At 42.0% G+C, this 25,784-nt stretch overlaps 2 protein-coding genes across 4 annotated transcripts in view; one reads left to right on the top strand and one right to left on the bottom strand.

The window, feature by feature from the left end:
* The window catches only part of UROS (uroporphyrinogen III synthase), a 37,941-nt gene extending 17,343 nt beyond the window's left edge, over positions 1-20,598 (top strand). The window contains exon 11 of the mRNA XM_071749668.1: positions 20,526-20,598. Within this exon, the coding sequence (XP_071605769.1) occupies positions 20,526-20,579 (54 nt within the window). The 3' untranslated portion in view covers positions 20,580-20,598. The remainder of the gene's footprint in view (positions 1-20,525) is intronic.
* Positions 1,825-24,843, bottom strand: EDRF1 (erythroid differentiation regulatory factor 1). 3 transcript variants are annotated; one of them, XM_071749662.1, is made up of 25 exons: positions 24,640-24,843; positions 23,737-23,945; positions 22,263-22,329; positions 21,318-21,443; positions 20,682-20,806; positions 20,095-20,254; positions 18,785-18,886; positions 18,354-18,475; positions 17,258-17,369; positions 16,383-16,530; positions 16,198-16,306; positions 15,782-15,893; positions 15,291-15,551; positions 14,445-14,516; positions 14,195-14,345; positions 12,254-12,442; positions 11,028-11,228; positions 10,430-10,648; positions 9,055-9,278; positions 8,489-8,647; positions 7,495-7,644; positions 6,659-6,812; positions 5,317-5,432; positions 4,377-4,534; positions 1,825-2,614 (listed from the first exon to the last, which is right to left on the bottom strand). In XM_071749662.1, the coding sequence occupies exons 1-25, from the start codon at positions 24,703-24,705 to the stop codon at positions 2,443-2,445; spliced, it is 3,684 nt and encodes a 1,227-aa protein (XP_071605763.1). In that variant the 5' UTR covers positions 24,706-24,843; the 3' UTR covers positions 1,825-2,442. The 3 variants fall into 3 exon arrangements, with proteins under 3 accessions (XP_071605763.1, XP_071605762.1, XP_071605765.1); XM_071749661.1 differs by having other exon boundaries at positions 9,055-9,274; positions 10,426-10,648; positions 24,640-24,842; XM_071749664.1 differs by lacking the exon at positions 18,785-18,886 and having other exon boundaries at positions 9,055-9,274; positions 10,426-10,648; positions 24,640-24,842.
* Between the last annotated feature and the right edge of the window lie 941 nt (positions 24,844-25,784).

The following is a 25,784-nucleotide window of genomic DNA, read 5'->3' as shown; positions in this document are numbered from 1 at the left end:
CCCCTCCACCCCTCTTCCTGAACTCTGCTTGCTCCCTGCCATGTCCTCTGCAGAAAGCTCAGCCTGTGAGCAGGGAGCTGTGCAGTGCCACTGAAATGCACTCAGGCTGGCAAAACCTCTTCTGCAAAAGCCCATTTAGGCCCCTATTTCAGTCCTGGGGGATGAGTTTACACTCAACTCAGACATTTGTCTTTGGGACAGACCTCCCAGGCTGTTCCTCTTCAAGTGAAGCCTAGGGCAGGGAACGTGCTCTTCTCTTGCATTAAGGCAGCAACTAAAGGGGATGTGATTAATGAGTTCTTGGCTGGAACTTCCCCTTTTCCATCAGGCAGCTGCCAGCAGCAGGCAGAGCAGCAGCCTCTTCTCTAACCAGGAATCTCTGTTCTCTGCACCTGAGCCCTGGTTACTGATCTCAGCAGCCTTGCTCAGTCACAGCTCTGAAGCAGAGACTTTGTCCCAGTCAGCTTTCTCCTACCCCTCACCCCTGCCAGGCTTCCTGACACTAAGTCAGGTGAAGTGGTTTTAGCCATCTTCAGAAACCTGCTGTTCCATTTTCTGCAGCTCTGGCCTGGTGAGTACAAAGGGTTTTTCATGGAACAGCCCCCAGGGACAGGCAGGCAAGGACACAGAACCCTAAGCTTGAGTTCCATCTCCTTTTCCAAGTTTGTCACTCACAAGCAGGAGCAAGAGAGTGGATACATCCAAAGCCCCTCACCTTCCATCCTTTCCCAGGGTGCCTTTGCTGCTCTTGGGTGCACTTGTGCCCTGTGCTGCGTCAGAAAGATCAGCTCCATGATGACATGGAGCCCCACAGGATGTCCAGGATGCAGAGGTAACGTGTGCCTGCAGGCTGAGGACCTGCTCAGGACCTCCCCAGCCTCCTGGGCTTTGCTTTGGGTGTCACCTGTGGCTTGAGCTGAGCCAGGACTTGGTGACAGTCCCTTCCCTGGCATCTGCTCATGCGTTTGATGTCAAGCTGTTGGGATATCATCAGGAATTGGGACCAAAATCCAGGACTTCCCAGTCTGAGCTGAGTGCCTGCAGTGCTGGGATGCAGAGGCAGGATCCTCTGGGTTTTCCTCCTGGCCACAGGGACATGTCCCCATCCAGAACAACCTCCAGCTTTCTGCTGGACACCTCTCTGTGCCTGCCCGGGGCCTTAAAGCTGTTTAAGGCAACAAGAGACTTGGACTGGCTCTGAGAAGCTTTGGTCACCAGGGTGCTGTGGACACTGGGGTGGTTTTTTTTTTCTGAAGGTATTTTCAAGCCCAAGCTTGTTCTGGGGGTAGGTTTGCTAAGGAGTCTGGAGACTCAGCAAAGGCTGCACTTGTGAAACTACATTTAAATTGTCAGGGTAAAAACTGCTACAAACTGGGGTTTTCTGGGTGAAAACGTGGCCCAGATAGAACACATCAGGCTGCAGCCCTTGCCCTGGGAGTAAGAATCACCTCCTCAAAACAAGCAGCTTAAATAGTGAATCCACTACTTCTGTGTAAATACAGAAATTAAAAACCCCAAACCTATGCAGAAATACACACATCTAACAACAGTTAATACCTTTAAATGTTTTACAATATTACAAAGTAATAAACCACATTTAGTTTAGAAAAACATGAAGACAGCAGATGCTGTATCTTTCAAAGCTAGCACATTTTAAGAAAAAGTCCTCACCTGCTGATATAAGACTACACTCATGGGTTAGGGCTGATTTTACAGGTTTTTTCCCCACCCCTGCTGCCTTTCAAATAATTTTAATTCCCTTGTGCAGTTTGCTTCTCTGAGGAGTATCCTGACAGTCATAACCAATGAACACAAGATGTGAGCTTTTATTTAATAAATAAATCTTTATTTAAAAATATGCTCTCATTTATTCACAGTTTCAAGTCTGAAAAAAATTAATACTATTCTCAGTTGAGCCAAACACATCTCAACCCATTCTCTTGCTGGGGTGAATGAAGTGCCTGTGGTGGCTGAGACTTGCACGAGTCGTGCACCAGAGCCTGAAAGGCACAGGTTTTGTGCAGGAGAGGAACTAATAAAAATAGTGTGTCTGTCTCCATGTGCTCAACAGAAAATCTTTGACCAGTTCAGGGGTTCCAGGGAGACCCTGCCTACAAAGTACATTTCAGGAAGTATCAAACTGGAGCAACTGTGAGGTTACAATTTGCTGCAGAAGGTTTCTATGGCTGCAAAGCCTGCAGAAGAATTTCTCCAGCATAAAGAATTGTCAGGTTTCAATCCAGAACCCTTGTTTGGCATTTCAGACAAAGAAATGCCAGTAACAACCACGACAGAGTTCCTGCAGGATAAAAAGGAATTCCTCTTCTTTCCCAGGCATACCATGCAACAGTGCAGGTGATATTAGAACCTTCAATAAATACAAATATCCCCCTGATCCCCTGCACAGCAAGGCACTGTTTCTGCTGGTCTGCAGCCTCTGGGTCACTGAATTGTTCCATTACTGGTTTCAGTGTTTTGAGTCAGCTGTTCCAGTAAATTTAAGATGACCTCTATTCTCTCCAGCAGAGTCATGCTTTTGTTAGCAGTCGCACGCAACAGCAGGGAGTAAACTTGCTTGTTTGTTTTAAGAACAACTTCTTCTTCATTATAGCCCCTAAAAAGAAAAACAGATGATACAAGCCATTAACCTGACCACAATGTTTTATTCTGCAAATTATCAACGTGATTATTAAATAACAGCACTGATGACAACCCCTGGACACCTCCCTTCCAGGCTGCTGTCCTGGTTTGAGTCTCTCCTGTTCTCTGCCACAGTGCATCCAAGATCTGAAATGTGTGAGCATTTGTGAGCTTCAAGTTTCTCCCTTTTCAGCCTATTATTATCCCAGAAGTCAGACCTCTGCCCAGCAGAGCTGAGGAAACACACAGGATGGACACAAGGTACTAGAAATGAGAAGTAGTTTTAAGCTTACCCTCAGTCCTCCGTTGTTAATATTGAGTTTTTTTGTTTTGCAACACTTTCCCATATTATGGGATAATGAGACTAAAACAATGCACTCTGTTCCTTAAAGAAATCTACTTGATTACATACAAATTGTACTTTTTTCCTCTGCATTTCACGTGTTCAGGTTGCCACCTTGTGGAAGCTCTTTAGAGAGGGAAAACACCCAACACTGCACCTATAACACGGCCAAGGAAGCCCACAGGGTTTTTCAGGTTTGGTTTTGGTTTGTTTTTTTTTCCTATTTACCATCTCCTACCATCAGCAGACAACTTCCTGTGCAGAATGAATTCATGTCAGTTGACTTCTATCAAAAGAGCACTTTCATCAGCAGCACTGCAGTCTGAAAAACTCTTAACACAACTTCCAAGAGGAATTGATTAGGATTTATATACCAGAACTAATGTCAGGAACAGCACAGTGTGCTGCTGGAGCTTCTGTAGTCAAACAGAACTGCTGCTGAAGGAAGAAAAATGTTCTCAGCATCCCAAAAGTAACAACACACATGTTGAGGTTGAACCCACACCAGCAAGAGTGGAGCAAGCAATTTCACTGCCACACCTACTCCAACAGCACCTCAAGGCCAACACAAAAAGGACCCCATTTCTTCTGCATCCCACTGGCAAGACAGATTATTTCTTCCCTGCACTCCCTTAGCCATGAAAAAACTCTTTAATGCCACAGAGTATCCTCCCCACACTCATCCCTCTCTATTTGCAGCATTCCTGATGTGCCAACATTTCTTCTGAAGTATTGCTTGCTAAACTCTGCTGCCTCTGATGTATTTTATCATCAAGACATATCAGAAGATCCACTCAGTAACTTTGGAGTGCTCTGTCACTGATGAAGACCAATGTCAGTTAAGATAAGGACACCCCAGCCATGTACCTCATTCCCTCACCAGTCTGATTAAAAAAACAATGAGAAATACGCCAGCAAAATTATGGCAGTACAAGTTAAATACTTTGTGTGTGAATTTATATCTATGAAAGACACAAGATTTATACCCTCCAAAGGATAAGCTGGATATCACAGAGCATGATAAAGCAGCAGTGATTCATAACTGCACCTTGCATTTCAGATGGGGATTACAAACTATTCTTTTCCCATCTGGATGCAGCCATTCAAGTCTGACTCTTCTGTCCTTGCAAGTCCTGGACAGCTATCAGAAAAAGGGAGAGAAAAAACCTGCCTAGACACACTTACTGAAGATGTTTTTTGGTTTTTACCTCAGTTACACACAAAACCACAGAAAACATGCAACATTTCCATGAGCCAGGTGTATCTTGGCTCCCTCTCCACACAGAACAGTCACCTCCAGGAAGGAATAAACACCACAATTTCCTTCCATGCCTAACAGAACATAGCTTGTGTGGGTTTATGGACTACACACACAGACCAAGGATCAACTTACCCAATTTTTTTTTTGGTTGAAGTTAACAATTTAATGGATTGGAGGAGAAGGAATGACATTCTGGACTCAAAAATACTGAGCAGTTTCAGTACTTCTTCTTTGTTAAGGCCAGCATCACTGGCTGACATATTCTCAGGGCTGCTTTTCCCCTTGCTGATCTACAGGAAGAGAAAGACAGAAACCATTTCACTCACTTGAACACTTCAGCTGAGTCAGGCAGCCACACCTGCAGCTTAGCTGACTCTCTGGAGGAGTGGTACCAACAGCACAACTGCTGGAACAGCTTTCTTTAGGAGGCTTCAGCAGTCAGCTCATGCCTACACTGCACACATGTTGCCTGCCTATATTATACATACATTTTGGAGAATTTAGTTACAAAAATGTCAGGAAAATACAGACTTGACTGCTCTATCTGTTGCTCAGACTGTAATTTGTAAGTAAGAAATGAACACATATCAGCATATATTAAATAATTATTGCTTTAGGCATCAAGAATCTAGCTACAGATAACCTTCTACATTTTAATAATTCACTATTAAATATACAATAATAAATAATATTTAATATATAAATATTAAATAAGTATTAAATATACATAGAGAATTCCCACTTATATTGCACATACATTCTTAAAGCTCTTTAAGGAGACTTTTAAAGGGATAATAAAGTAGCACAGAACCCTGTTCACTCACTCATTATTCATCCCTATACAAACATGTTTTAATCCAGCTTCAGATGAAAGGTTTGTTCTGTAGTTAGTTTTTTTATCCATTTCTATGTAAAGGTTAGAAGTGAACTGCAATGAGTTCAAACCCTCTTCACACTGTAAGCAACTAGCTCTGCTGAAAACTTGCCAAACAGGATCTTGATTGCCAAATGACCAGTTGGAAGCAAATGCAAAATCCAAGGGAGGAGATCAGACCACTTGATTGTTCTTTACCTGTTCCCTTTCTGCCACAAGCTCTTTCCTGATGAGCTGGAACGCACCCTTGGTTTTCACCATTACATCCAGGGCCCCACACAAAGTCTTTAATTTCCCAGCACTGCTGTTCTGACCTTAAGGAAAAAAAAAAAAAAAGTAAAATGGACACAAGCCATTATATTGCACTTTTTCCTCCATCTAAAGATTCTAAGAGTTCTCATAAAAAAGCACGTACTGTCCCAAGTCAACAGAAAACCAGCAAGATAAAATGTCTCTTCTCTTGATGAGAAATCTGCTCTGAGGAACCCCAGGGATCAGTACTGGGCCCAGTCCTGTTCAATATCTTCATTGATGACTTGGATGAGGGAATTGAGTCCATCATCAGCAAGTTTGCTGATGACACCAAGCTGGGGAGAAGTGTTGATCAGCTGGAAGGCAGGAGGATTCTGCAGAGGGACCTGGACAGACTGGAGAGTTGGGCTGACTCCAATGGGATGAGGTTCAACATTCCAAGTGCTGGGTCCTGCACTTTGGCCACAACAACCCCATGGGGAGCTCCAGGCTGGGCACAGAGTGGCAGAAAGGGAGCTGGGAGTCTGGATTGCCAGGAAGCTGAAGAGGAGGCAGCAGTGTGTCCAGGTGGCCAAGAAGGCCAATGGCATCCTGGCCTGGATCAGGAACAGCGTGGCCAGCAGGTCCAGGGAAGGGATTCTGCCCCTGTGCTCAGCCCTGGTGAGGCCACAGCTCGAGTCCTGTGTCCAGTTCTGGGCCCCTCAGCTCAGGAAGGAGATTGAGGTGCTGGAGCAGGTCCAAAGGAGGCAACTGGGCTGGTGAAGGGATCCAGCACAGATCCTATGAGGAGAGGCTGAGGGAGCTGGGGGTGTTCAGCCTGAAGAAGAGGAGGCTCAGGGGAGACCTCATTGCTCTCTACAACTCCCTGAAAGGAGGATGGAGCCAGGTGGGGGTTGGTCTCTTTTCCCAGGCAACTCTCAGTAAGACAAGAGGGCATGGTCTTAAATTGTGCCGGGGGAAGTTCAGATTGGATATTAGAAAGAATTTTTTCACGGAAAGGGTGATCAGATATTGGAACAGGCTGCCTGGGGAGGTGGTGGACTCTTCGTCCCTGGAGTCATTTAAAAAGCGACTCGATATGGCACTCAGTGCCATGGTCTGGTGACTGTGGTGGTAGTTGTTCAAGGGTTGGACTCGATGATCTCTGAGGTCCCTTCCAACCCAGCCTATTCTATGATTCTATGATTCTATGAACACATTACTCCTGCTCTTATATACCTAAAAATGACATTAATTAGGTAATGGTGGTTTGGAAAGCTGTTGTAGAGTAAGGCAGAGCTAGACTTACTGGCCATCTGGAACTCTGCAAAGGCCACTCTTTCCAGCTGCACACGGAGGAACTCACAGGGAGCATCCTTGAGGAGCTGGAAGAGCCTTACTGCTTTGCTGTAATGGAGCTCAGCCAGGATACGGTGCTGTTTCCTCAGATGTTCATCTCCAACCTGCAGGCAAAGTAAGGCACGTAGGAAATTTGTTCATGAGGTCACCAGGACTAAAAAAAAAATGCTTATGGACAAGACCAGGTGCCAACAAACAATCTCCATTTCATAAAGGTTCATGTAAAGGTCTGCACGTTCCTGGAACACATCACCAGCTGACACCTTTGAAGCTGTTGTAAAACTACTGTAATTTCAGAGCTAGTGCTAACAAATTCACATCAAGTGGAACTAAGTTCATCATAAAGAGTAGTAATTTGGAAAAAAAAAAAAAACCCAAGCAACAAATCATCAGAAAGCAACAAGAAAGTCTACACAAAGGCTGTAATTAATCATATGCTGAAGGCTGTCTGCTTAAGTATCAGAAGATACTTAGAGTATCAGAAGAGTGGTTTGGAAGCAAAAAACAAAGAAAATACTTTTCAGCAACAGCTTCTGTTAGGAGAGCATGGAACTACTCAGAACAGACAGAACCTTAAAGCTCAACACACTCAGGAAAGGGCAGGTTGCTCTTCAAAGTTAACACTGCATTTCCCAATGATTTGCAGCTAAACCACCTCGTGTTTCTTTGGTTAAATCCTTTCAGTCAATATAGCCCAACTACAGGCAGAAGGGTGAACACCCATCACTACACATACAGGACACATTAAGCAATTAAAATTAAACAGAAACCAGTTTGTTCCCATACCTGGTTTCTCAGGCAGCTGTGGTACATGGAGCCAAGCCTGTGGTGGATGGTTGCAGCCCGGTACTGGCAGAGAGGCTGCCTGGCAGAGACTGTATCCACATCACAGTATTTCAAGGACTTCATCATGGCTTCACTAACTTCCTTCTCTATCTACAGGAGAAAACAAAAGATGTAGCAGGATTACTTTGACTAGAACACCACCGTGTGCAAACGTCAGGGTTAAATCTCTACTTGTGGCACTCTCTTTTCATTAAGCAAAGCCTTATCAATGCAGGGCACTGAACATTTCATGGTTTGCAGTGGTTCTTGCAAATCTAATGAAAGTTTACAAGCTATTTAGTATCAATTTTACTCACTGCTTAGATGTTCAGGGAGACAACAGGTTAATATTACCAGGTGTCACAAATGCTCTTCATTTAGTAGGTCAAGAGAGGTTCTCCTCCCCCTCTATTCTGCATTGGTGAGGCCACACCTGGAGTATTGTGTCCAGTTCTGGGCCCCTCAGTTCAAGAAGGACAGGGAAGTGCTTGAAAGAGTCCAGCGCAGAGCTACTGAGATGATTAAGGGAGTGGAACATCTCCCTTATGAGGAAAGGCTGAGGGAGCTGGGTCTCTTTAGTTTGGAGAAAAGGAGACTGAGGGGTGACCTCATCAATGTTTTCAAATATGTAAGGGGTGAGTGTCAGGGAGATGGAGTTAGGCTTTTCTCAGTGGTGACCAGTGATAGGACAAGGGGTAATGGGTGTAAATTGGAGCACAGGAGGTTCAAGTTGAATATCAGAAAAAATTTTTTTACTGTAAGGGTGACAGAGCCCTGGAACAGGCTGCCCAGGGGGGTTGTGGAGTCTCCTTCACTGGAGACATTCAAAACCCACCTGGACACGTTCCTAGGGGATGTACTCTAGGGGGCCCTGCTCTGGCAGGGGGGGTTGGACTAGATGATCTTTCCAGGTCCCTTCCAACCCCTAGGATTCTAGGATTCTATGATTCATTACCTGTTCCTGAGCCTTTCGAGACAGAGGAGCATAATCCTGCTGCAGAGTTGCCATAGTGAAATAGGTAGTAGACAGCTCCCAGTTGACAGAATCCCAAACAGCTGGATGCACATCCCTCTTTCCAAGTGATCTTAATGCCTTCAGATAGTAGTCAATAGCCTACAGGTTATAAAACACACACACAGTTAACTACTTGGCTCATTCTCAAGAAAGCATTCCAAAATAATTTGTCTGAGCCTTCTTCAGTCTTTTTCCTTACACTCATTTTGCTCAGAACTTTAATCCAGACCTTGCATTTCTCTTTCCCTTGTGGGTGGTACTGCTGTCTGTTAAACATCAGAATCCAAACCTCACAGCACTTCATACATCAGAGCAACAGAATCAAACCTCAACACCACCACTGAAGCCTGAACACTGAAGTGTACAGCAGGGACTAGGGAAACAGGAAAGCAGGAGAGGCATCTCAAGTTATTACAGCAGCACTGACAGATATTTATGAATACTCTAAGGTAAAAAGCAATTTTTAATGCTTTTTGTGGGCCACCCGAAAAATGAAGCCATGTTACCTTATTATAATAAAGGGCTTCTTCTGGGGAAAACTCCCTTTTGAAGTCACCCTCAGCTGCACAGTGTGCTTGGGCACAAATCCTCATCAGCCTCCCCGTGTTGCACAGCAGAAGAGCAGCATTGGTTGCATCATCAATGGACTCAAAATTCTGAATTCCTTCTTCAAAGCAAGAGAAACTCTTCTTCCAGAGTTGCTGCTCTGTCACTGAGATGTTTTTACTCACTAGGGTTAAGACACAAGGCTTAGCATCTCATTCAGATTACTGAAAGGTACCAAACATTTCCACTGTGTTCCCTTTCTCCTGAACAATATTTTAGAGTTTAAGGGTGGCAAATTATTCTGAATTATCCAATTCATGGAAAACACTCTTAAGCATCAAGCATGAAAATCTTGATAGCTGAAGTGCACTATTACACATACACTTTGAAAAGAATTGTCATAACATGACACACAAAAAATAGCAGAAATTAACAAGGTAAAATATATTTTTACTTTTGTTTTTTTTACAGTAATACTCAGGGTACTGCCACTACTTCTATAAGCTTGCAGCATAAAACAAGTAAAAAGCAACTTTTTACAGACAAGTGAAATTCAGCATTTGAGCTCTTAGCTTCAGCTAAACAGCAGTTCTGCAAAACCACAGAGATTATGAAAAATTACAAAGTTAAAAGTCTGACCTCAAATCCTTCAAATATTAATTGGATAAAGATCACAAAAAAGCTGGTGTTTGGGAGGCTGGAGCTGTTTACACTGAACCACTAACATCTGATTTGTTCTAGTTTATATAAAACTCTTACTTGTAGACAACACATTATTGGTTTTGTTTTCCAAACCAAAAAAAAGCCCCAACACCTTACACCCTGCAAAGTTCAGGCAACCTCCATTTCCTCAAAAAACCCACAACAAAAATAACCTAGAAGGAAAGCTTCCAAAGATTTATTTACCAAAAATAAAATGAAAAAAATTAATAGGCTGACTTCACCAGAACTATTCATACATTTAAATTAAGCTCACACTTGTTCATGCTGGGCCAAGCTAAACATATCAGGAATGCAACATGCCCTCCCTTTTATAAGGAGCTGGTTTAAAGGTTCCAGAATGTTTTTTTGAGGGCACTCTAAAAAGATTTTCCCCAAAGCTACAGATTCCATATTCAGTTTAGGTTCAATTAAGTACAAGCCAGAGTAATCTCCTGTAGACAAACATTTATAAGGACATTAAAGTTAACATAGCATCAATTATTTACTACAAAGTTCTTGGAAGTAGCTTCTTGTTAATAAGAAATACTCACAACTTCTGAAATATTAGTGAACATGATCACTGCAGCCCCATGAAAGTGAAAAAGATAAAAAAGATACATATAAAATACTTGCCCACTCTCTCAGTCTGCACTGCAGCAGCCTGGTTCATGTAAAAGACTCCAATCTCATTCCTGATATTGCCCATCCTCTTCAGTACCTGTATGTGCTGCTCTGGATTCTGGTTTTTTAAATTACTGAAAAGTAAAATTTCATAAGCTGCTTCATAACATTTGCAGCTGGTGGACAGCTGGCATTCCAAGTCTGTAGACAAGTCAGTAGCCCAGGCAAAGACTAGAAAACAAAATGCAAAGACTAGAAATTAAAATGCAAAGCCTGGGTGTCAAACTGTATTTCCAAATCTAAATGTGCAGTGGTCATCACTGTGGGCATTCTCCTCGAGACTAAATACAAGATCCATGTCAGAAGGATCCCACAGTTTCAACAAATAAGCACAATTTACTCTCTATTTAAATAATTACCATCTTATATTACAGCTTCATGTATGTCATACAGTACCTTGCCAACCTCCTTAGAGGTGACAGGCACAATGAGCCTGTCTGAAGCAAACAGAGCTGAAACATTCTAAACCCTGTTTTGTGGCAGCACCATGAAATTGCTTCTGTCTGTCAGAGAACTGAATTATGGCAGCTGTCTTTTATCAGTAGCATACCTTGGCACCTGGATTCTCTGTGAAGACTGTGCAAGATTTCCTGATCTTCTTTTGTCTGGTAATTATATTCTTCAAGATATGCTGCTCTGTTGTTTGCATTCTGAGCAAGCATTAACTGGATATCTCCACAAAGGGTTAAACACTGACAAAGAAATAGCAATACTTCAGGAAGCATGCTGGCACAGAGACAACAGTAGGTATCTGTTAGAATAAAAATAAAAAGTCCATGGATGAGGGAGGGGGAAAGAAAAGAATTAAATGTCAAAAGGTTTGACACAGACTGACATTATAACTGGTTTTTATGTTACCTGTCACACACTGGCTGTATGCAGACAACACCTGTTCTTAGAACTAACCTATTTCAAAAGTCAGAGCTGCTTTATGTGGCTGGCAGAGGCAAAAGAGCAACTGTGTTGTCTGAGAGGAGCAGCAGATCTGATAATTACAAATACCAATCTCAGATTTGACTAAAGGAAAACTGACTTTCTGGAGATTCACACAAATGAGATACAGCCTGAAAATTTACCTTCCAAAAGGTACAGGCTGAAAGCTGAAAAATGCTTTGAGTTACTGACAAGCATGGTCATGCTTTGTGTTAAGATCAAGTGTTCCTGCTTTGTAAGCCCCCTCTCCCCTGCCCCAGGCCCTACCAATATGGAAGCAAAGCAGCAGTGCTGCAGTACTACACCAGTGGAATTTTCCAATTCATTATTTTCATTACTGTAGTAATATTCTAAGTAGCCTGATTTTACTGCCTTCATTTTCCTAAGTAGCACCTGAAGATGTAATTCAGTTTAGAGGAGTATCCAATTCACCTAGCAAACAAGTTTGGTATTTCTGAGTCAGGAATATTTTTAAATTCAGTGGGAACCACCAAACATTTTAAAGGGAAGAAACACCTGTTTGCAGTAACACTGAGAGCACAGAATGCTACCTTGCTCTTGGCACCAGCACTGACTTGCCCAACCTCTTCAAGCTTCAACCCTGCACTTGAAATTTCCTCACTCTGTCAAACCAGGAGCAACCTCTCTACCAGAGTCAAGAGTTATTTCACTGCAGAGTTATATTCACTCCTGAATAACCAGCTAGACAGTTAACTAAACACACAGGTGTCAGACTTGTCACTGCATGCCCCTGGGATAAATCAGGCACAGGAGAAGGATTTGCTGTCATGAAAGGCCTCCCCTGGCAATGACACAGCTGACAAATACCTACCAGCAACTTACCATGGCACTGCAGAGCCAGCTTGATGTATCGCAGCGCTCGCCCGTATTTCTGCAGGACCATAGCAGCATCAGAGAGGACATAATAAGCCTTTGATGATTTCAGAATGAGCTGGAGCTTCATTTTATATTGCCACGACCCAGGAATCATTCCTGACTGTCTGGAATGCTTACCCTTCTGAAATGAGCCCACTGTAACAGGGACAGAACCTCATCAGTAAATCTTCTCCCCGTAACATGTGCCAGAGGTTGGCCACCGCTTCATCAGCCCCCAGACAGAATGTAAATTGCCTTATTACAGCTCTGCACAAGCACAGTTATGTCAGCCTGGCTGCCACTACATTTTTCATCTGCAAAATGGACCAAATACTTGGAACTTTACCAGGTACTCCACCTGATAATGGGAGCAAGTGCAGGGAGAATGCAGCCAACCTCTCACGCTTTAAAACAGCTTTTGAAATTCAGGTGCAGTGGCCAAGACTATTCCATTAGGTAGCAGGAGAAAAGAACTGAAAAGCTACAGGAATAATTTGTTATCTTCTTCACCAGATCCTTACAATGCATGTTCTGATTCTGTATGAACAGTCTCAAAGTGAGAAATCCTCCAGCACAGAAGGAATGAGGTAAGCTGGTCCTTCCCACAAGGAAACCCCAGTGTCTCTCACACTAGCTTCAAAATATCTTCAGCATAAGATAAAGGTTCCTTCTTTGGTAACAGAACCAGAAAGAACAGGCCACTGACTTTTGGCATGCCAAAGGACAGAATTTTGTCCTGATAATATCTGCATAGCAATCAGTCTCTTGCTTCCAGGTGGACCTACAAGGCCTGACTCAGATATCAAGTTCTAGAAGAATCTGATCTCTGCATTAAGGGCACAGAAATTTCACACAGTAACACCTCAGGCAGTTAAAGACACAAAACACACGTACTGCATCCATATATTCAGAAGTTTTCTTTGTTTTCAAGAATTAAGAGCACTTACCTTTTCTCTAACTATGTAAACATACACACCTAGCAGAGAAGTTACACAATTTGCATCACAGAAAACAAACCCACATAATGGAGAAGTCAAAGTTTCTCCCTTATGTTTGAACTACTTTTCTCTACGTTGAATTCAATCCTTATGACCTAAACAAGTAGAACTATTGCTGCTTGAGGGAAGAACTCCACCACAGATCCAGAAGTCAAATTTAAAAAATAATTGTTTAAGTTCTGTGCAATATTTACCTCCCAGATCCCCCAGGAAACACTTGTTTCTAAACAGAACAAATTCTTCTCCTCTCCAGCTGGCAAGCTGCTGCACTGTGTTATCAGTTCCAAATTGTAAGGGCTATAAGGAGAGCCTGGCTGCAGGAGAGCTGAAATCTATGCCTTTTTATGGCACTCCAGAGAAAAATACAATAGACAGACTATAGCCTGAAACTTCTGAGTTTGAGCAAACTAAGTATCATCATTTCCTCTTTCCTTCTACAGTTAGAGGCATAAAAAAGAAAACAAAATCCCTGTCAGTATTTTATATGCAGTTCAGCAGCAAACGTAAGATAGGAAAGAAATCCTGCCAGAAGTGAGAAGTTTTCACAAAACTTCCAAGCCAGAGAGCAGGAATGAAGGCTACTGTAAAAGCATTCCACCCAAGGTACTGTGCTCCACTCATCAAATCCCAAAATACCAAGTCATTTGCAAGCCTTATCTAAAGGAGGCCCAGTAACAGTGTGTGTTTACTAATAAAAGATGTTTTGATATGCAAAATATGCCAAAAGAGCAACTCTTATCATAATTAAAAAGGAACACACTGTCCTCCAATTTTCAGCATGGTACTTTTTGCTTAGGCAATAATAGTGTAATTAGTAACTTGTAAGTGCACTGTTTTGACAATCAAACTAAAGTAGCAGCAGTTCCTCTTGGCACTGGAAAGCTCTTATTTCCACAACACCACCACTTACTTTTGTCTAAAAATAAAGCCATCTGTTGTTCCAGACACTCAGGCCCACCACTGGTGGATTCATCTTCATATTTCAGTGGGATTGGTGTGCTGGGGTCAGCTGCAGGAAGGTCACCTTCTTTTTTAATGCTGCTGTCAACAGACTTTAAGCCCTGTGTGAAGAAGAAATAATGTAAGTCACCTTGAAAGCAATATTTAGCAAGTCCAGAAGACCCCAAGGATTGGGAACTAGGTTGATATTGTAAGATTACCTCCAGGACATAGTTGAGCACCAGCCTGCAGCGTTCCTCAGTGCCATGGCAGACAGGGAATGCACAGCTGGGCTGGATTGGGAGAAGGGGAGAAGAGAATAAACATTTAACATCTGAAATGTCACACTCACTGGCTAGAAGACACAAATAGAACATCTCAACTCTATGCTCAAAAGCATCAGTGTTTTTTTTTTCCTTTATCTCAGCAAACAACTCAGATTCCTGGTCATCTACACTTGATCTCTCCTGGTAATGCCAGAAATGAGCAGAGAAGAGAGGACTCTGCTCCTTATCAGGAATTACAAAAGCACTCACAGCTGCTCTGCAAGACCCAGGGAGACAACCAGATTCAATACTACACAGAAATAATTTCTCAGCCTGTCCATCACTTTCATCACCTTTAGAACAACTCAATGCCTCGAGATCTTTTATGGGGGTTGTATTTTTGTTTTCTTCTAGCCTAGAGTATAAGGGGGAGAAGAAAGAGGAAACTGAGTGCTTCTGTACCTCTTAACATTTGTATTTTCAGCTGATGGTCTCTGAAATGTCAGAAATTAAAAGAGCAAGAGTTACAATTTTCTTCTAGGAAATCTGGTTCTTTGCTACTCAGAGCAGTTGTAGAAGACATTAAAATTGCTACACTATAAAATTCAAACACCTCAAGCTTTAAAGAACAGCTCAAGAACAGATGCTTTCCTCACTGCCTGGTGCTTTAGTTAACTCAAAACAAAGATACAATGGTTATCTAAGACAAAACCAAAGTGTAGCTGAATTTCAACAACAAACCTTTCTACATCAACTGAAGCTTTCAAGAAAACCCTTAAAAAAATCCACAGCTTCACTTACACGTATTCGATGAACAGACTTGTATTTTTCTGGTACTGATAACTCTCCAACAGACTTGATTATAGCCACTGCTTTATTGTCATCTGGTGGATCAGAACTGTTACTAAAAGAACCATTTTCATCACTGTCTGCCATTTCTTCCTCTTCTTCACTGTAACTTTCATCAGAATTTCCATTTATGGGGAAGTCTGCATTGTCATCTTTTTTTGGTTCATCCAGCTGAAAAAGCTCTGATAACATGTAGTTTGCTGAAGCAATAATCTTTTCAGGTAAGAGAAAAAAAACAAACAGTGATTTACTATCAATTTTTTTCTTTTGTTGGGCAATATTAGTATAATTTGTCTTAGAACAAGAGGTAAGCAGCACATGCAGGTAGGTTTTTGATAACCCATAAACACAGCCTGTATACACCCACTCTGAATGAGCCCATGTGTTTGAGCACTGAATTTCCATTGTATTTACAAAACCACAAGAAAACACAGAATTCTTACTTGAGGATGTCTGCCATTGTCCAGTAACTTAAGACAATTAAGGAGCAACGTTCTGATAGTGCCATAGTGTTTCTTGTTCTGGTTTTTCTTCAGCATCATATTGCAAGCAACTCTAAAAGAAAGTTGAGCAAAACAGTAAAAACCTGGATAATTTCTTTGTGCTAGAAGAGAAAAAGCTTTAAACAATACTACTGCTTATTGATCTCCCAAAGTTTACAAGACTTACTCAGCAAGGGTGCAGTTTGCATGAAGGAACAGTGAAAAGGAGAAAGTCTGTTTTGGCTTAGTGGGACTGAAGCTTACCCAGCTTATTTGTAAAAAGTTATTTCCATTTAATCATAATTTTTGGTCTGTCTTCTTAACAAATAGAAATGTATCAAGAGCTAAGTATTACCACAAAAATTATAAAAACTTACTTGTATAGAAGAATTGCCACTGGCATTGTAAAAGGGTTTTGGTATTTGTCTTCTGTCTCTTCACAAAGGGTGGTTAGGTCATAGAGCTTTACTATATCACTCCCACTTGCTGAAAGATAAGACCTTTCTTTAAATCAACATGACAATAAAATACAATCTTTTCAAATGGATCTAAATCTACTTACCCTTAAACAGCCAATAAGTATGTCCTTCTTTGGTGCAATTTGATTTCAGAAAAGATAAGATATTTTGAGCAATATCTTTTATCACTTTGGTAGAAAAATTAGAGTTTTCCAAATTAGGAATATCTTCAGTCTTGATCATTTCATATTTCTGCAAAGAACATATGTTAAAATTCATGACTGAGAGGTCTGTGCCATCTACCCTCCCAAAATCTACACATCAATGTCTCTATCAACTGCTAAAAGAAACAAAAGGCTACTATTATGATACAGTGTTATGATAAATTAATTTCTATGATATATTTAAAAGCAAGCACACCTTGATTACACTACTCAGTGAAAGTGTTAAAGCAGACTCAATTTATGGCAAACATGGTGAAGTAAAAGGAAGATAAAAGATGGACAAAAAAAATTGTGGTAAAGGTGGAACATCCATTACTTCAATGAAACCCAGGCAGCCTGGCACCTAGGACACAGGAGGCAGCACAAAGCTCCTGACAACAGAAACTCAGCTGGTCTACTGTAAAATACTAAATGCAAACAAAAATTTTAAAAGCATGTATCTGTCCTGGGAATTCAACACTACAGATTTTAAAATGCAAGAAAATGGTGTCTTTCTGGTGCTGTATTTTTTTTTTTTTTTTTGCCTTCATATACTGGGGGGTGGGGAAGAAGAAATCTTGCATGCATGGAAGTGAAAAAAAAAACCCCATGATTTCTGGATGCTTTGTAAACTCTGTATATGCTTCTCTCTGCAATACAGAATTTTTGCAACCTTTCTGTCAGAACAGTAAGAACAGAAGCAATCTGTTGCAGCTGGAGCAATTTCAGGAACTGAAGACAGATGAAATAAGTACAACACCAAGAGCCAGACTTACCTGAACAATTCCATTAACATGAAAGCACATCACAAGCTCAGGTACATTGCATATTAAGTTGTCCAACCAATAGTCAATTCCTGTTAGCACATTTATTGGCTTGTTGTTATCCCTAAAACACAAACATTTCTAGTGTTATTTACCTCTTTTAGCTCTTTATTTACTTTTCAGAAAATAATACAGATACCTACAGTGGAATTTAGATTTAAGTCACTGGAGAGTGGATGGATACTAAAAAAATTATTTGTGGATTGCTGCATTTCAGAGGTAAAAAAGGAGATATATCAAACAGAAGAGATGTACTGATCTCTCCAATGGAATACAACTTCCCCCTGCAAATTTGCACTTCTGCTCACACTTCTACTGACACTTTGAAGGCTTCTGATGTCACCATGTCACCAAGATAACAACTACTTAAGTTCTAAAGGAACAGCAGTGTAAGCTGCAACTACTTATATTTCAAATCATTTCCCAGACCTTCTGATATTCCTTGCAAAGGCACTGTTAATTCCTAGATGTGGCTTAAAAAGATGGACAAACACATCAGGCAAGTTTCAAGCTTTTGCTTATTGTTTGCCCATGCAGAGACAGGAACAGAAAGACTGGGAATCAAGTGGTCAGCTCTGAGCGAGCAGGAAGAACTTAGAACTACCACAGTCAAGTGTTAATGAAGTGCACAACCAGCAGCTCTTGGAAGGCAGCCTCAGCAGGAGAAATATTACTGCCCTCTTTTATAAAAATAGCAATGAATGAAATTAAGGACTAGATATACAGCAGTGTTTTAACACTCAACATTCACACTGAAGTCAAAAAAGGCTGCAAACTGCCAGTACTCTCAAAGAGAGATTTAGTTACAAGCCAGAAAAAGTGGCAGAGCATCCCCAGTCCCAGTGCAGTGGCAGAGGGACAGTTTGAGAGGATTGACTGGGACAGTTTCTGTCTGCCATCCCTTTCCAATGCCATTGCTATTTAACCATAACATGAATTTTATTTTTTTAAAAATCAGGAGTCAATCAAACAGCAGGTATCTAAATAGGAAGCCAAGCAACAAGTCTGCCAAGGCTGGCCTGCACATCTCATGAGCTTCAAAACTCACCTGAGACGCAGGCTGACAGCAGGGTACCTCCCACCTCCAAATATTGGCATGTTTGATCCTACCAACATGTGGATATCTTCAAAGGTCCACAAGATATTCCGAACAAAATCATTTTTAAGTCCCTTCATGAAGAGAAAAAACAAAAGGTCTGTACATCACTGTTATAAAACATGCTCCCCATGACATTCTGCAGAATTATGAGGAAGCAAGAAGCAGCAAATAAAAGACAGTACATAATGAACTACACTATGCATTCACATCAACTCAAAAGGCTGAGATCACAGATGCCACAAAAGTTACTTCTAGAGGGGACTTAGGTTTTTGTTTTTGTTTTTTTTTAATCTTGGTTCCAATTTAGACCAAATTTTAAAATTGTTTGATTAAATTGTGGGTTCAGTGTTGTTTGAGCTCAAATTCCACATAGATCATACCTGACTGTTTTCCCCATCACTGAACAAAGGAGTCAGGTTTTGTTCTTTGGGGGCTGAGGCCACATGCCCCACTACATATGAGTGTTCAAGAGGCACACTTCCCTGTGAAAAGCACAAGGAGAAGGTGTGATTCTGCTGCTGAGGTAATGTCAGGCCACTAAAGCAGAAATAAACCTGAACAACAAAAGTATAGAAAGGAAAAAACCTTTACACCCAGCATCTTTCAATAATTATGTATTTTAACTACAAAAAAGCCTCTTGCCAGTGACTAAAAGGCTTTTCTATAGCTAGTATCAAAATGTTGTAGTGTACATTGCCACGGGGTTTGGAAAGAAATCTGAAAGTGTTCATAGCAACTTGTGATTACCCCAGCATCAGCACCAGATTATCAGTCTCCAGAATGTAAAAACCTCTGTCCTGATGTCTGTTATGTAAATGAAAGGAAATCACACTGTGCAAAAGCACAACAGCTTCTTTATGAAGAAGTTTTTTCCAAAGCCTTTAAGGACTGAAATACTTTGAGGTTCTTACTACATCACAGCACATGCAGTTATAATTTTACAGATAATGAAGGTTAGAGCTTTCAAAAGTTAGCTGACCACTGGCACACCAGTGAGCTGATTAATGGCACAGCAGTTGGTAATTACAGCACCATTATAATATTAACACAGACTGAATATAACAGATCTTTCAACCTCTAAAAAAATGTAAACAATTCCTGCATTGTAATACCCAAAACCCCACAGAAAATTCCCAGGCTTTTATATATCAGTTCACCCACAGACTGAATCCCTGGATTGCAGCCTAACATGAATAATATTTTGTTGCATAATTACTATAAATATCTCCCCCTTCAACTTGTGTAACCTCATAGCAAGCATTTGTAAATGTTGCTTAGCTGTTTTGCCAACTTTTTGCCATATCTGCATTTTCCTCTTCACCTAATAAATTCAGAGCCACAACAGATGAATTTTCATGTCATATTTAAAAAGACCAAAACCTTAGGCTTTTATACACACTTTCTAGACCTCAGATGTTTCTACTTTAAGACCACTCTTAGCCAAATGTTTTGTCACTCAAAAATGCACAGCTGAAAATGCTTTTAGTATTACTGTGACAGAAAAAAACCCAAGCAATTTCTGAAATTTGGAGCTCTGAAACACTGGCATAAACTAAATCACACTACAGATAGTCCCTCTAATGCCTCTGCTGTCTTTCAGCAAAGAGTGACTACAGCAGCACCTTTGAAAGCCTTTCAGTAAATGTCTCTATAAAAACTAAGGTGTCCTTTAAGCATTATGTAAACCAACCTGGTTAGAAGCACCTGGATCTTCAGATAATGAAGAAGGCATTTCAAAAGGAGCTGGCCAGGAGGCCCTTCCTGCTTCATCACTCTCACCTGAAACAGGACCTTCCTGATGCTGTTTTGATGTGGAAGGAACAGGCTGAGCAGCTCCATCACCATTAATGCTGACAAAACAACATTGAAAGTTTCAGTCAACAATATGCAAACAGATCCATTCCAGAACTGTTATACTTGATGCTCCCCAAGAATGACTCTGTTAATATGCTAAAGGACTGCTACACTGACAGGTTGTTCAGTGGTCAAACTCCTACAAAATGACAGCAGCTGTTACAATTTACCTTGTGTACTTTAAGCTGTTCACCTCTCAAACCCAGAAATACTAAGATATGCAGTTCATTAAGTTTATTTTATTCTTTACTACTTGATTTTCTTCAGTTTCAGGTATTTCCTGATCTCAACCCTCAGTTTCCTCTGTATAGGGACAAATAATTAAACCAGACCATAATGGAATTCTAACATTTACTTCAAGGCCAGAAATCAGGCAAAAGTTAAGTGGTGCAGAATTTGAGATTCATGTAGACATAAAGTTACCTGTAATAGAGAAATTTAGATAGTATAGCCTTCTGGTACCAATGTTCTTTACTCTTCTTTTTTCGTTGCCACTTCTGATCAATCAGCCTTTGATAAAACTCTTTCAGCCATGTCCAGTCCCCTGTCTAAGCAATAACATAAACATGAAATTAATATCAAAAAGCATCTGCAAGGTAAACCAAGTGCCTCATTAACTTATGAATCTTCATCCACACAGTAACAAAAGAAATCCAGAAAACAGCTTCACAGCTGAAGTGTTTTAACTGGCCATTTACTGAAAATGTATCTTCTAGGAAAAAAAAATGTTCTTGCTGAAAAGTTAATTTCTTTAGAAAGTTTGATACATGGTAAGAGGTTGCACAATTAAAAATACTTATTACTAATGAAATAGTATAACAATGAAGTAATCACTGGCAAGTGGAAGATGGAATTTTAATCCTATGATATCATAAATACAGGACATGAGATACAGCTCATGGGTAAAGCAACTGCTGCAGAGAGCAGCATCTTTTGTCCTCACGTATGATTCTCAGGAATTTTGCCACATGCATGGTTCCTTGCTGGCAACACTCTTCTTGAAATACTGCATCTAGATCATATGCTAAGTATGTTCAAAATAAAACTCAAATGATTAACCTGAGATGATCTCATGAAGAGTTCCTGAATATCCAGCTCATCCAAGAGGAGCGTGCGCCCGATGCGATGCACAGCCATGCTGACATGGGACTTGCTGTAAGGGATCTTCAGAAGCTTTTTTATGTTCTTGCAGGAGAAAAGAGAACAGAGATCACATTCCATAGAATTACACAACAATTCTTAGCAGTGAATACGATTTTAAGAGGGCAATTCCACAAGAAGTTGCATTTGTTGAGGTGGGAGAGAACAGAGCCCGAGCACTCGCTATAAACCACAGCTGGGTGTTTAACATCAGCTCTCTTTGGATCATCACAACCAGGTCTCACCAAAAGTCACCAAAAAAATGCAAGGGGATGGTTTGGATTTTAAAAGCTTTATCTTCACCACAGGAATCACTCTGTCAGACAGCCAGAGGAATCTGGACAGAAACTGAAGTCTGAATAAAAATCTGCCAAACATCAGCACTGAGACAGTAAATGAGTTTTTATGATTCCTCTTCTGAACAGCCTCATCTGAATTCTACAGGTGTTACCAGCACTGAAAAAGCTGGGAAAGTCAGAGGAAAGAAGATTGGAGGGGGCTCACTTTTCTAGATAAGAATAGAAAAATACTACATCATTCTGAGAGTAATAATTCACATCTAAGTAATCAATTTCAAACACAGAAGACAACTATACCGTGAACACTGATGTGCTGCATTCACTAAACGACATTTTAGCTGAGGAACACTTGCAGAAATCCACAGGAAATATGATTTTTGTCTCTACATTTCTTATTCAGTGATAACACCTCTCTTGAATGACAGATCCAAAGTTAGGTGATCCCTGTGTTTCACTTTACTTTTTCTTGAAGGACACCAAGATGACACAAGTCACGACAGTATCTTAAAATAAGGTTTATACAACATTAGAGTTTGAATGCTGGAACTTAAAAACTTGTACATACCTCTGAATCAGACACAACATCAACATCATTTCCAACTGAGTCAATGAAGTCATAGGCCATCCCAAAGCTATTTAAAAAATATTACAAGTTAAGACAAATTCAGTGTGAGAGTAAATAGAGATCTCCTTTTCTCTAAAGCTTATCAAATCTTTGCAAGCATTTTCTGCATCAAAAGAAAAGTCTAGGTAAACACTACCAGGTGTAACAATCTGACACTAATTAACAAAATAATTTTGACATTCTACAAGTATTTCAAAAACATGATTGGAAGCACTCAGATCTAATTTAAACATATTCTAAAGTGCATTTTAAGTTTTGATGAAATCAAGAAAATCAGAATTATTTAAAGTTTTTCAATTTTTTTTAAAGACAGCTATGGGAAATTGGAATTTCTTTTTTTAAACATTAAAACAGCTGTTCAAAGAGTTCCTCTTCAAGACACTGAGCATTTTAAATTCATCTCAGCAGTTGCCATTTCCTTCTCCCTTATTTATGTTATCTAGAAGTGGCCTACATATTTTAAGAAACACATCCTTTATCTTCACCTACATTTATTAAGGTGTCTTTAAATGACAAGTTATTAAATATACTAAATATATATACAAAATATATAGAAGTATTCCAATATACAGAGCAGTCTTTCAAATTCAACCAGCTCTTACTATAACACAAACAAATACATATGGAAGTGTCTGCAGCTACACTTTTACTACTGGCTATTTAATACTGACATGACAGGCAAGGAGATTAAACTGTCAGCCTCTATTTGACCAACACAATACCTAAAATAAACAGGAAAAACTCAAAGCTCTGAAAAACCCTTACTCTTCTCAAAAATGTACATCTCCCAAAACAGATTATGAGGATTTAAACACAGCCCCTCTACAAACTACTACAGTTCACTAACTAGCAGTTGATTTGGTGTGAATTTGGGTGCTCAGTACAGGATTTAAGCCTTGTATTTATGAACACCCTGAACTCATCCACCTATTTATCAGTCATCCATACTGAAATGTAACACTACTTTTTGGGTTTGCCCCTTGTTCCACCTCCTGTGTTCACTCCCAGGCTACAAATTGGCTCTGTAACTTTCAAGGGGAACCACGTTTGTTCTATTTTCAGCTGTTACCAAAAGCAGAATGGCTGGGTGAACCAGCCTGGTTTGATTTTGGCCAACTGACAGCAGCTAACTAGGGAACAACACCCCATCAGTTTGACCATCTCAGGCAAAGTGTCAAAAAACGACTTGAAAAAAAAATAATAACAGCATTACCAGCACCATTAATCATTATCAAAGATAACTGCATTAACTAAGGATGAAAAGTAGAGGGGGAATGGTTAAGGAAAAGCACTTGCTAGTTGCTATGGCAAAGCCTGCATTTTATACTCTGGATTACAGAGGGTCCGCTATTAAAATTACTCTTATTAATATGGAAAAAAAGAAGCAAAAAAAAGAGAGCCTGCTGTTATTTACCTTGAAAAAGGTTTACTTTTTTTGTTGTTGCCAAGAATGGTGGTACCGGCTGGCCCCAGCCTGGCGCTCTCCCGGAGCCAGTTGGCAGGTGGGAGCTTCAGATCCGTTTTCTCCTGGAGCCGGGCAAAGGCTGCCTGGGGGGGGGCAGAGGAGTACTTCACCACAGCGCTGCTTTTCACTTCGTTGCCTCCCAGAAACAACACCGAGCCCTGGTTCGAAGGAGAAAACAAGAGGCTTGGAAAAGGACAAGGAATGAAGCGATGGGATGTGAGCTGCCAGGAGGGCTTGGTTTCCCATGCTGAGCCCCAGAGCCCTGGTGCTGCCCCACTTCGAGCTTTCCCCCGTGAGGTTCGGCTCCCCACAGGATACGGAATTACTCAGAAAGGCCGAAAGTAAAATAAGATGCAAAAGTTCCTTAAAAAAACCCCACATTTCTGCCCCGGTAAAGGAGCCTCTTCCCCGAGCATTTATTTACGTTCAAGCCAGGCAGCTGTCACACTCGAGGAGCTTTGAACCGATCCGCGCTCCGGGAAAAACAGCTCCACAGGACACTATTAATGCAAATGCAATGCAGCGCACCGCACTTAACAACAAAAATACCTCTCGCCACTAAACCTTAATCATAATTACCAGGTTCCCCGCGGTACTCCAGCCCGTGACAACACCATTCCCTCCCTCACCCAACTGGAAGCAGCCCCATGAGGTAACCCAAAACACCACCCAGGGCTGCGCCCGCAGCGCCTCAGCCCGGCCCGGCCCCAGCGGACCGAACCCCCCCCGGGCAGCCCCCGGCCCCGCGGGCAGCACAGGGAGCGGGGGCTGAGGTGAGGGGGGAGCAGCGGGACCCCCATTGCCCACCGCAGGCAGAGCCGCGTCCGTCCCCCCCACAACCACCGCCGTTACCTGCTTGGGCTCCTCCGCCTCTCCCCGCAGAGAAGCGGCCGCCCCCATGCCGCGGAGCTCCTCCATAGCGCGGGGACAGCCCCTCAGCAGCGGGTCCGGGGGTTCGGAGGGGGGGTTCGGAGGGGTTCGGGAAGGGGGTTTCGGGAGGTTCGGGGCGGGCTCGGCGCCCGCTGCCAGCAGGGAGGCGGGAGGGCGGTGCGTGACTCCTGCAGAGGCCACTTCTCGCGAGGCTTCCCGAGAAGTCCCAGGAGGAGGGCTGGAGGCGGGAAGGCGAGGTGTAGCCAATCGAAGAGAGCGGAGGGCGAGACTGACAGGAGGGGACGGGAGGAATTGGCCAATAGGAGAACGCGGGGGGCGGGACTGCCGTGAGGGTGGGGCCGCGCTGTGAGGGGGGAGGCGGCCATGGCGGCTGTGAGGGGGTGAGCGGCTGTGAGGCGGGCGCTCGCTCCTCTGCCTCGAGTGCAGGGTTGATTTATTTATTTATTTATCTATTTATTTTTTTCCAAGGCGGTTTCCAGTCCCCGAGGGCGCTGAGCCGAAGCGGGTGATTGCGATGGGGCTGCGGTCTCGGCAGCTGGTCCGGCCGTGCCACTCTGCCGTGCCAGGGGAGTGAGGTGCTGAGGGCTTCTGAGGCCTGCGCCTGCCGAGTGCCCCCGGAACCTGGCTGCCCTGGGTTTATCCAGCCCTGTCCTGAGACAGGACCGGGACATGGCCGTGTTAGGTAGCTTAGGTAAGGGGACAGGCCAGTAAGGCTTTGGCGAGGTTTGTACACACTGAAAAACTCTTTAACCTTCGTGAAACCAAGGAACACCTTGGGGTGTTGGGTGATGAAGAGTTGCAGGCTGCTGGACTGCACTGAGTCTGATAAAGGCTTAGCTGTGGTGGCCTAAGCAAGCAAATGGTGACATGAATAGTGCACAAAGGACTTTTTATTATTATTTTCTTCTTACATATGTCATTCTGCAAACCCTGGGAGGCAGTACAGTTTGTGGCTGGTCTGGAAGTACAAATGCTGCGTGGCTCTCAATCATTGCTCCCAGGCATTATGTGTCTATATATGTATATATTTATAACAACTGGGACCAATGTCTGCCTGAGAGGCTTTGCAGTCCTGCCACTGGTCCTCAGGGAGCTAAGATGGTTCT

The sequence above is a fragment of the Heliangelus exortis genome, chromosome 7 (assembly GCF_036169615.1).
Source record: "Heliangelus exortis chromosome 7, bHelExo1.hap1, whole genome shotgun sequence".
Taxonomy (NCBI): domain Eukaryota; kingdom Metazoa; phylum Chordata; class Aves; order Apodiformes; family Trochilidae; genus Heliangelus; species Heliangelus exortis.
Note: the sequence above shows the minus strand (reverse complement) of the source record. Positions and strands in the feature narration are given on the sequence as shown.

What these genes read in the sequence shown, in the direction of transcription:
- EDRF1 (XM_071749662.1), bottom strand. Translation starts at nt 24,705, where the DNA reads ATGGAGGAGCTCCGCGGCATGGGGGCGGCCGCTTCTCTGCGGGGAGAG. An exon ending in AGGCGGAGGAGCCCAAGCAG is followed by an intron (nt 23,946 to 24,639) that starts GTAACGGCGGTG and finishes CCTTCGAACCAG; the next exon opens with GGCTCGGTGTTGTTTCTGGG. An exon ending in AAGCCCTTTATTATAATAAG is followed by an intron (nt 8,648 to 9,054) that starts GTAACATGGCTT and finishes TATAACCTGTAG; the next exon opens with GCTATTGACTACTATCTGAA.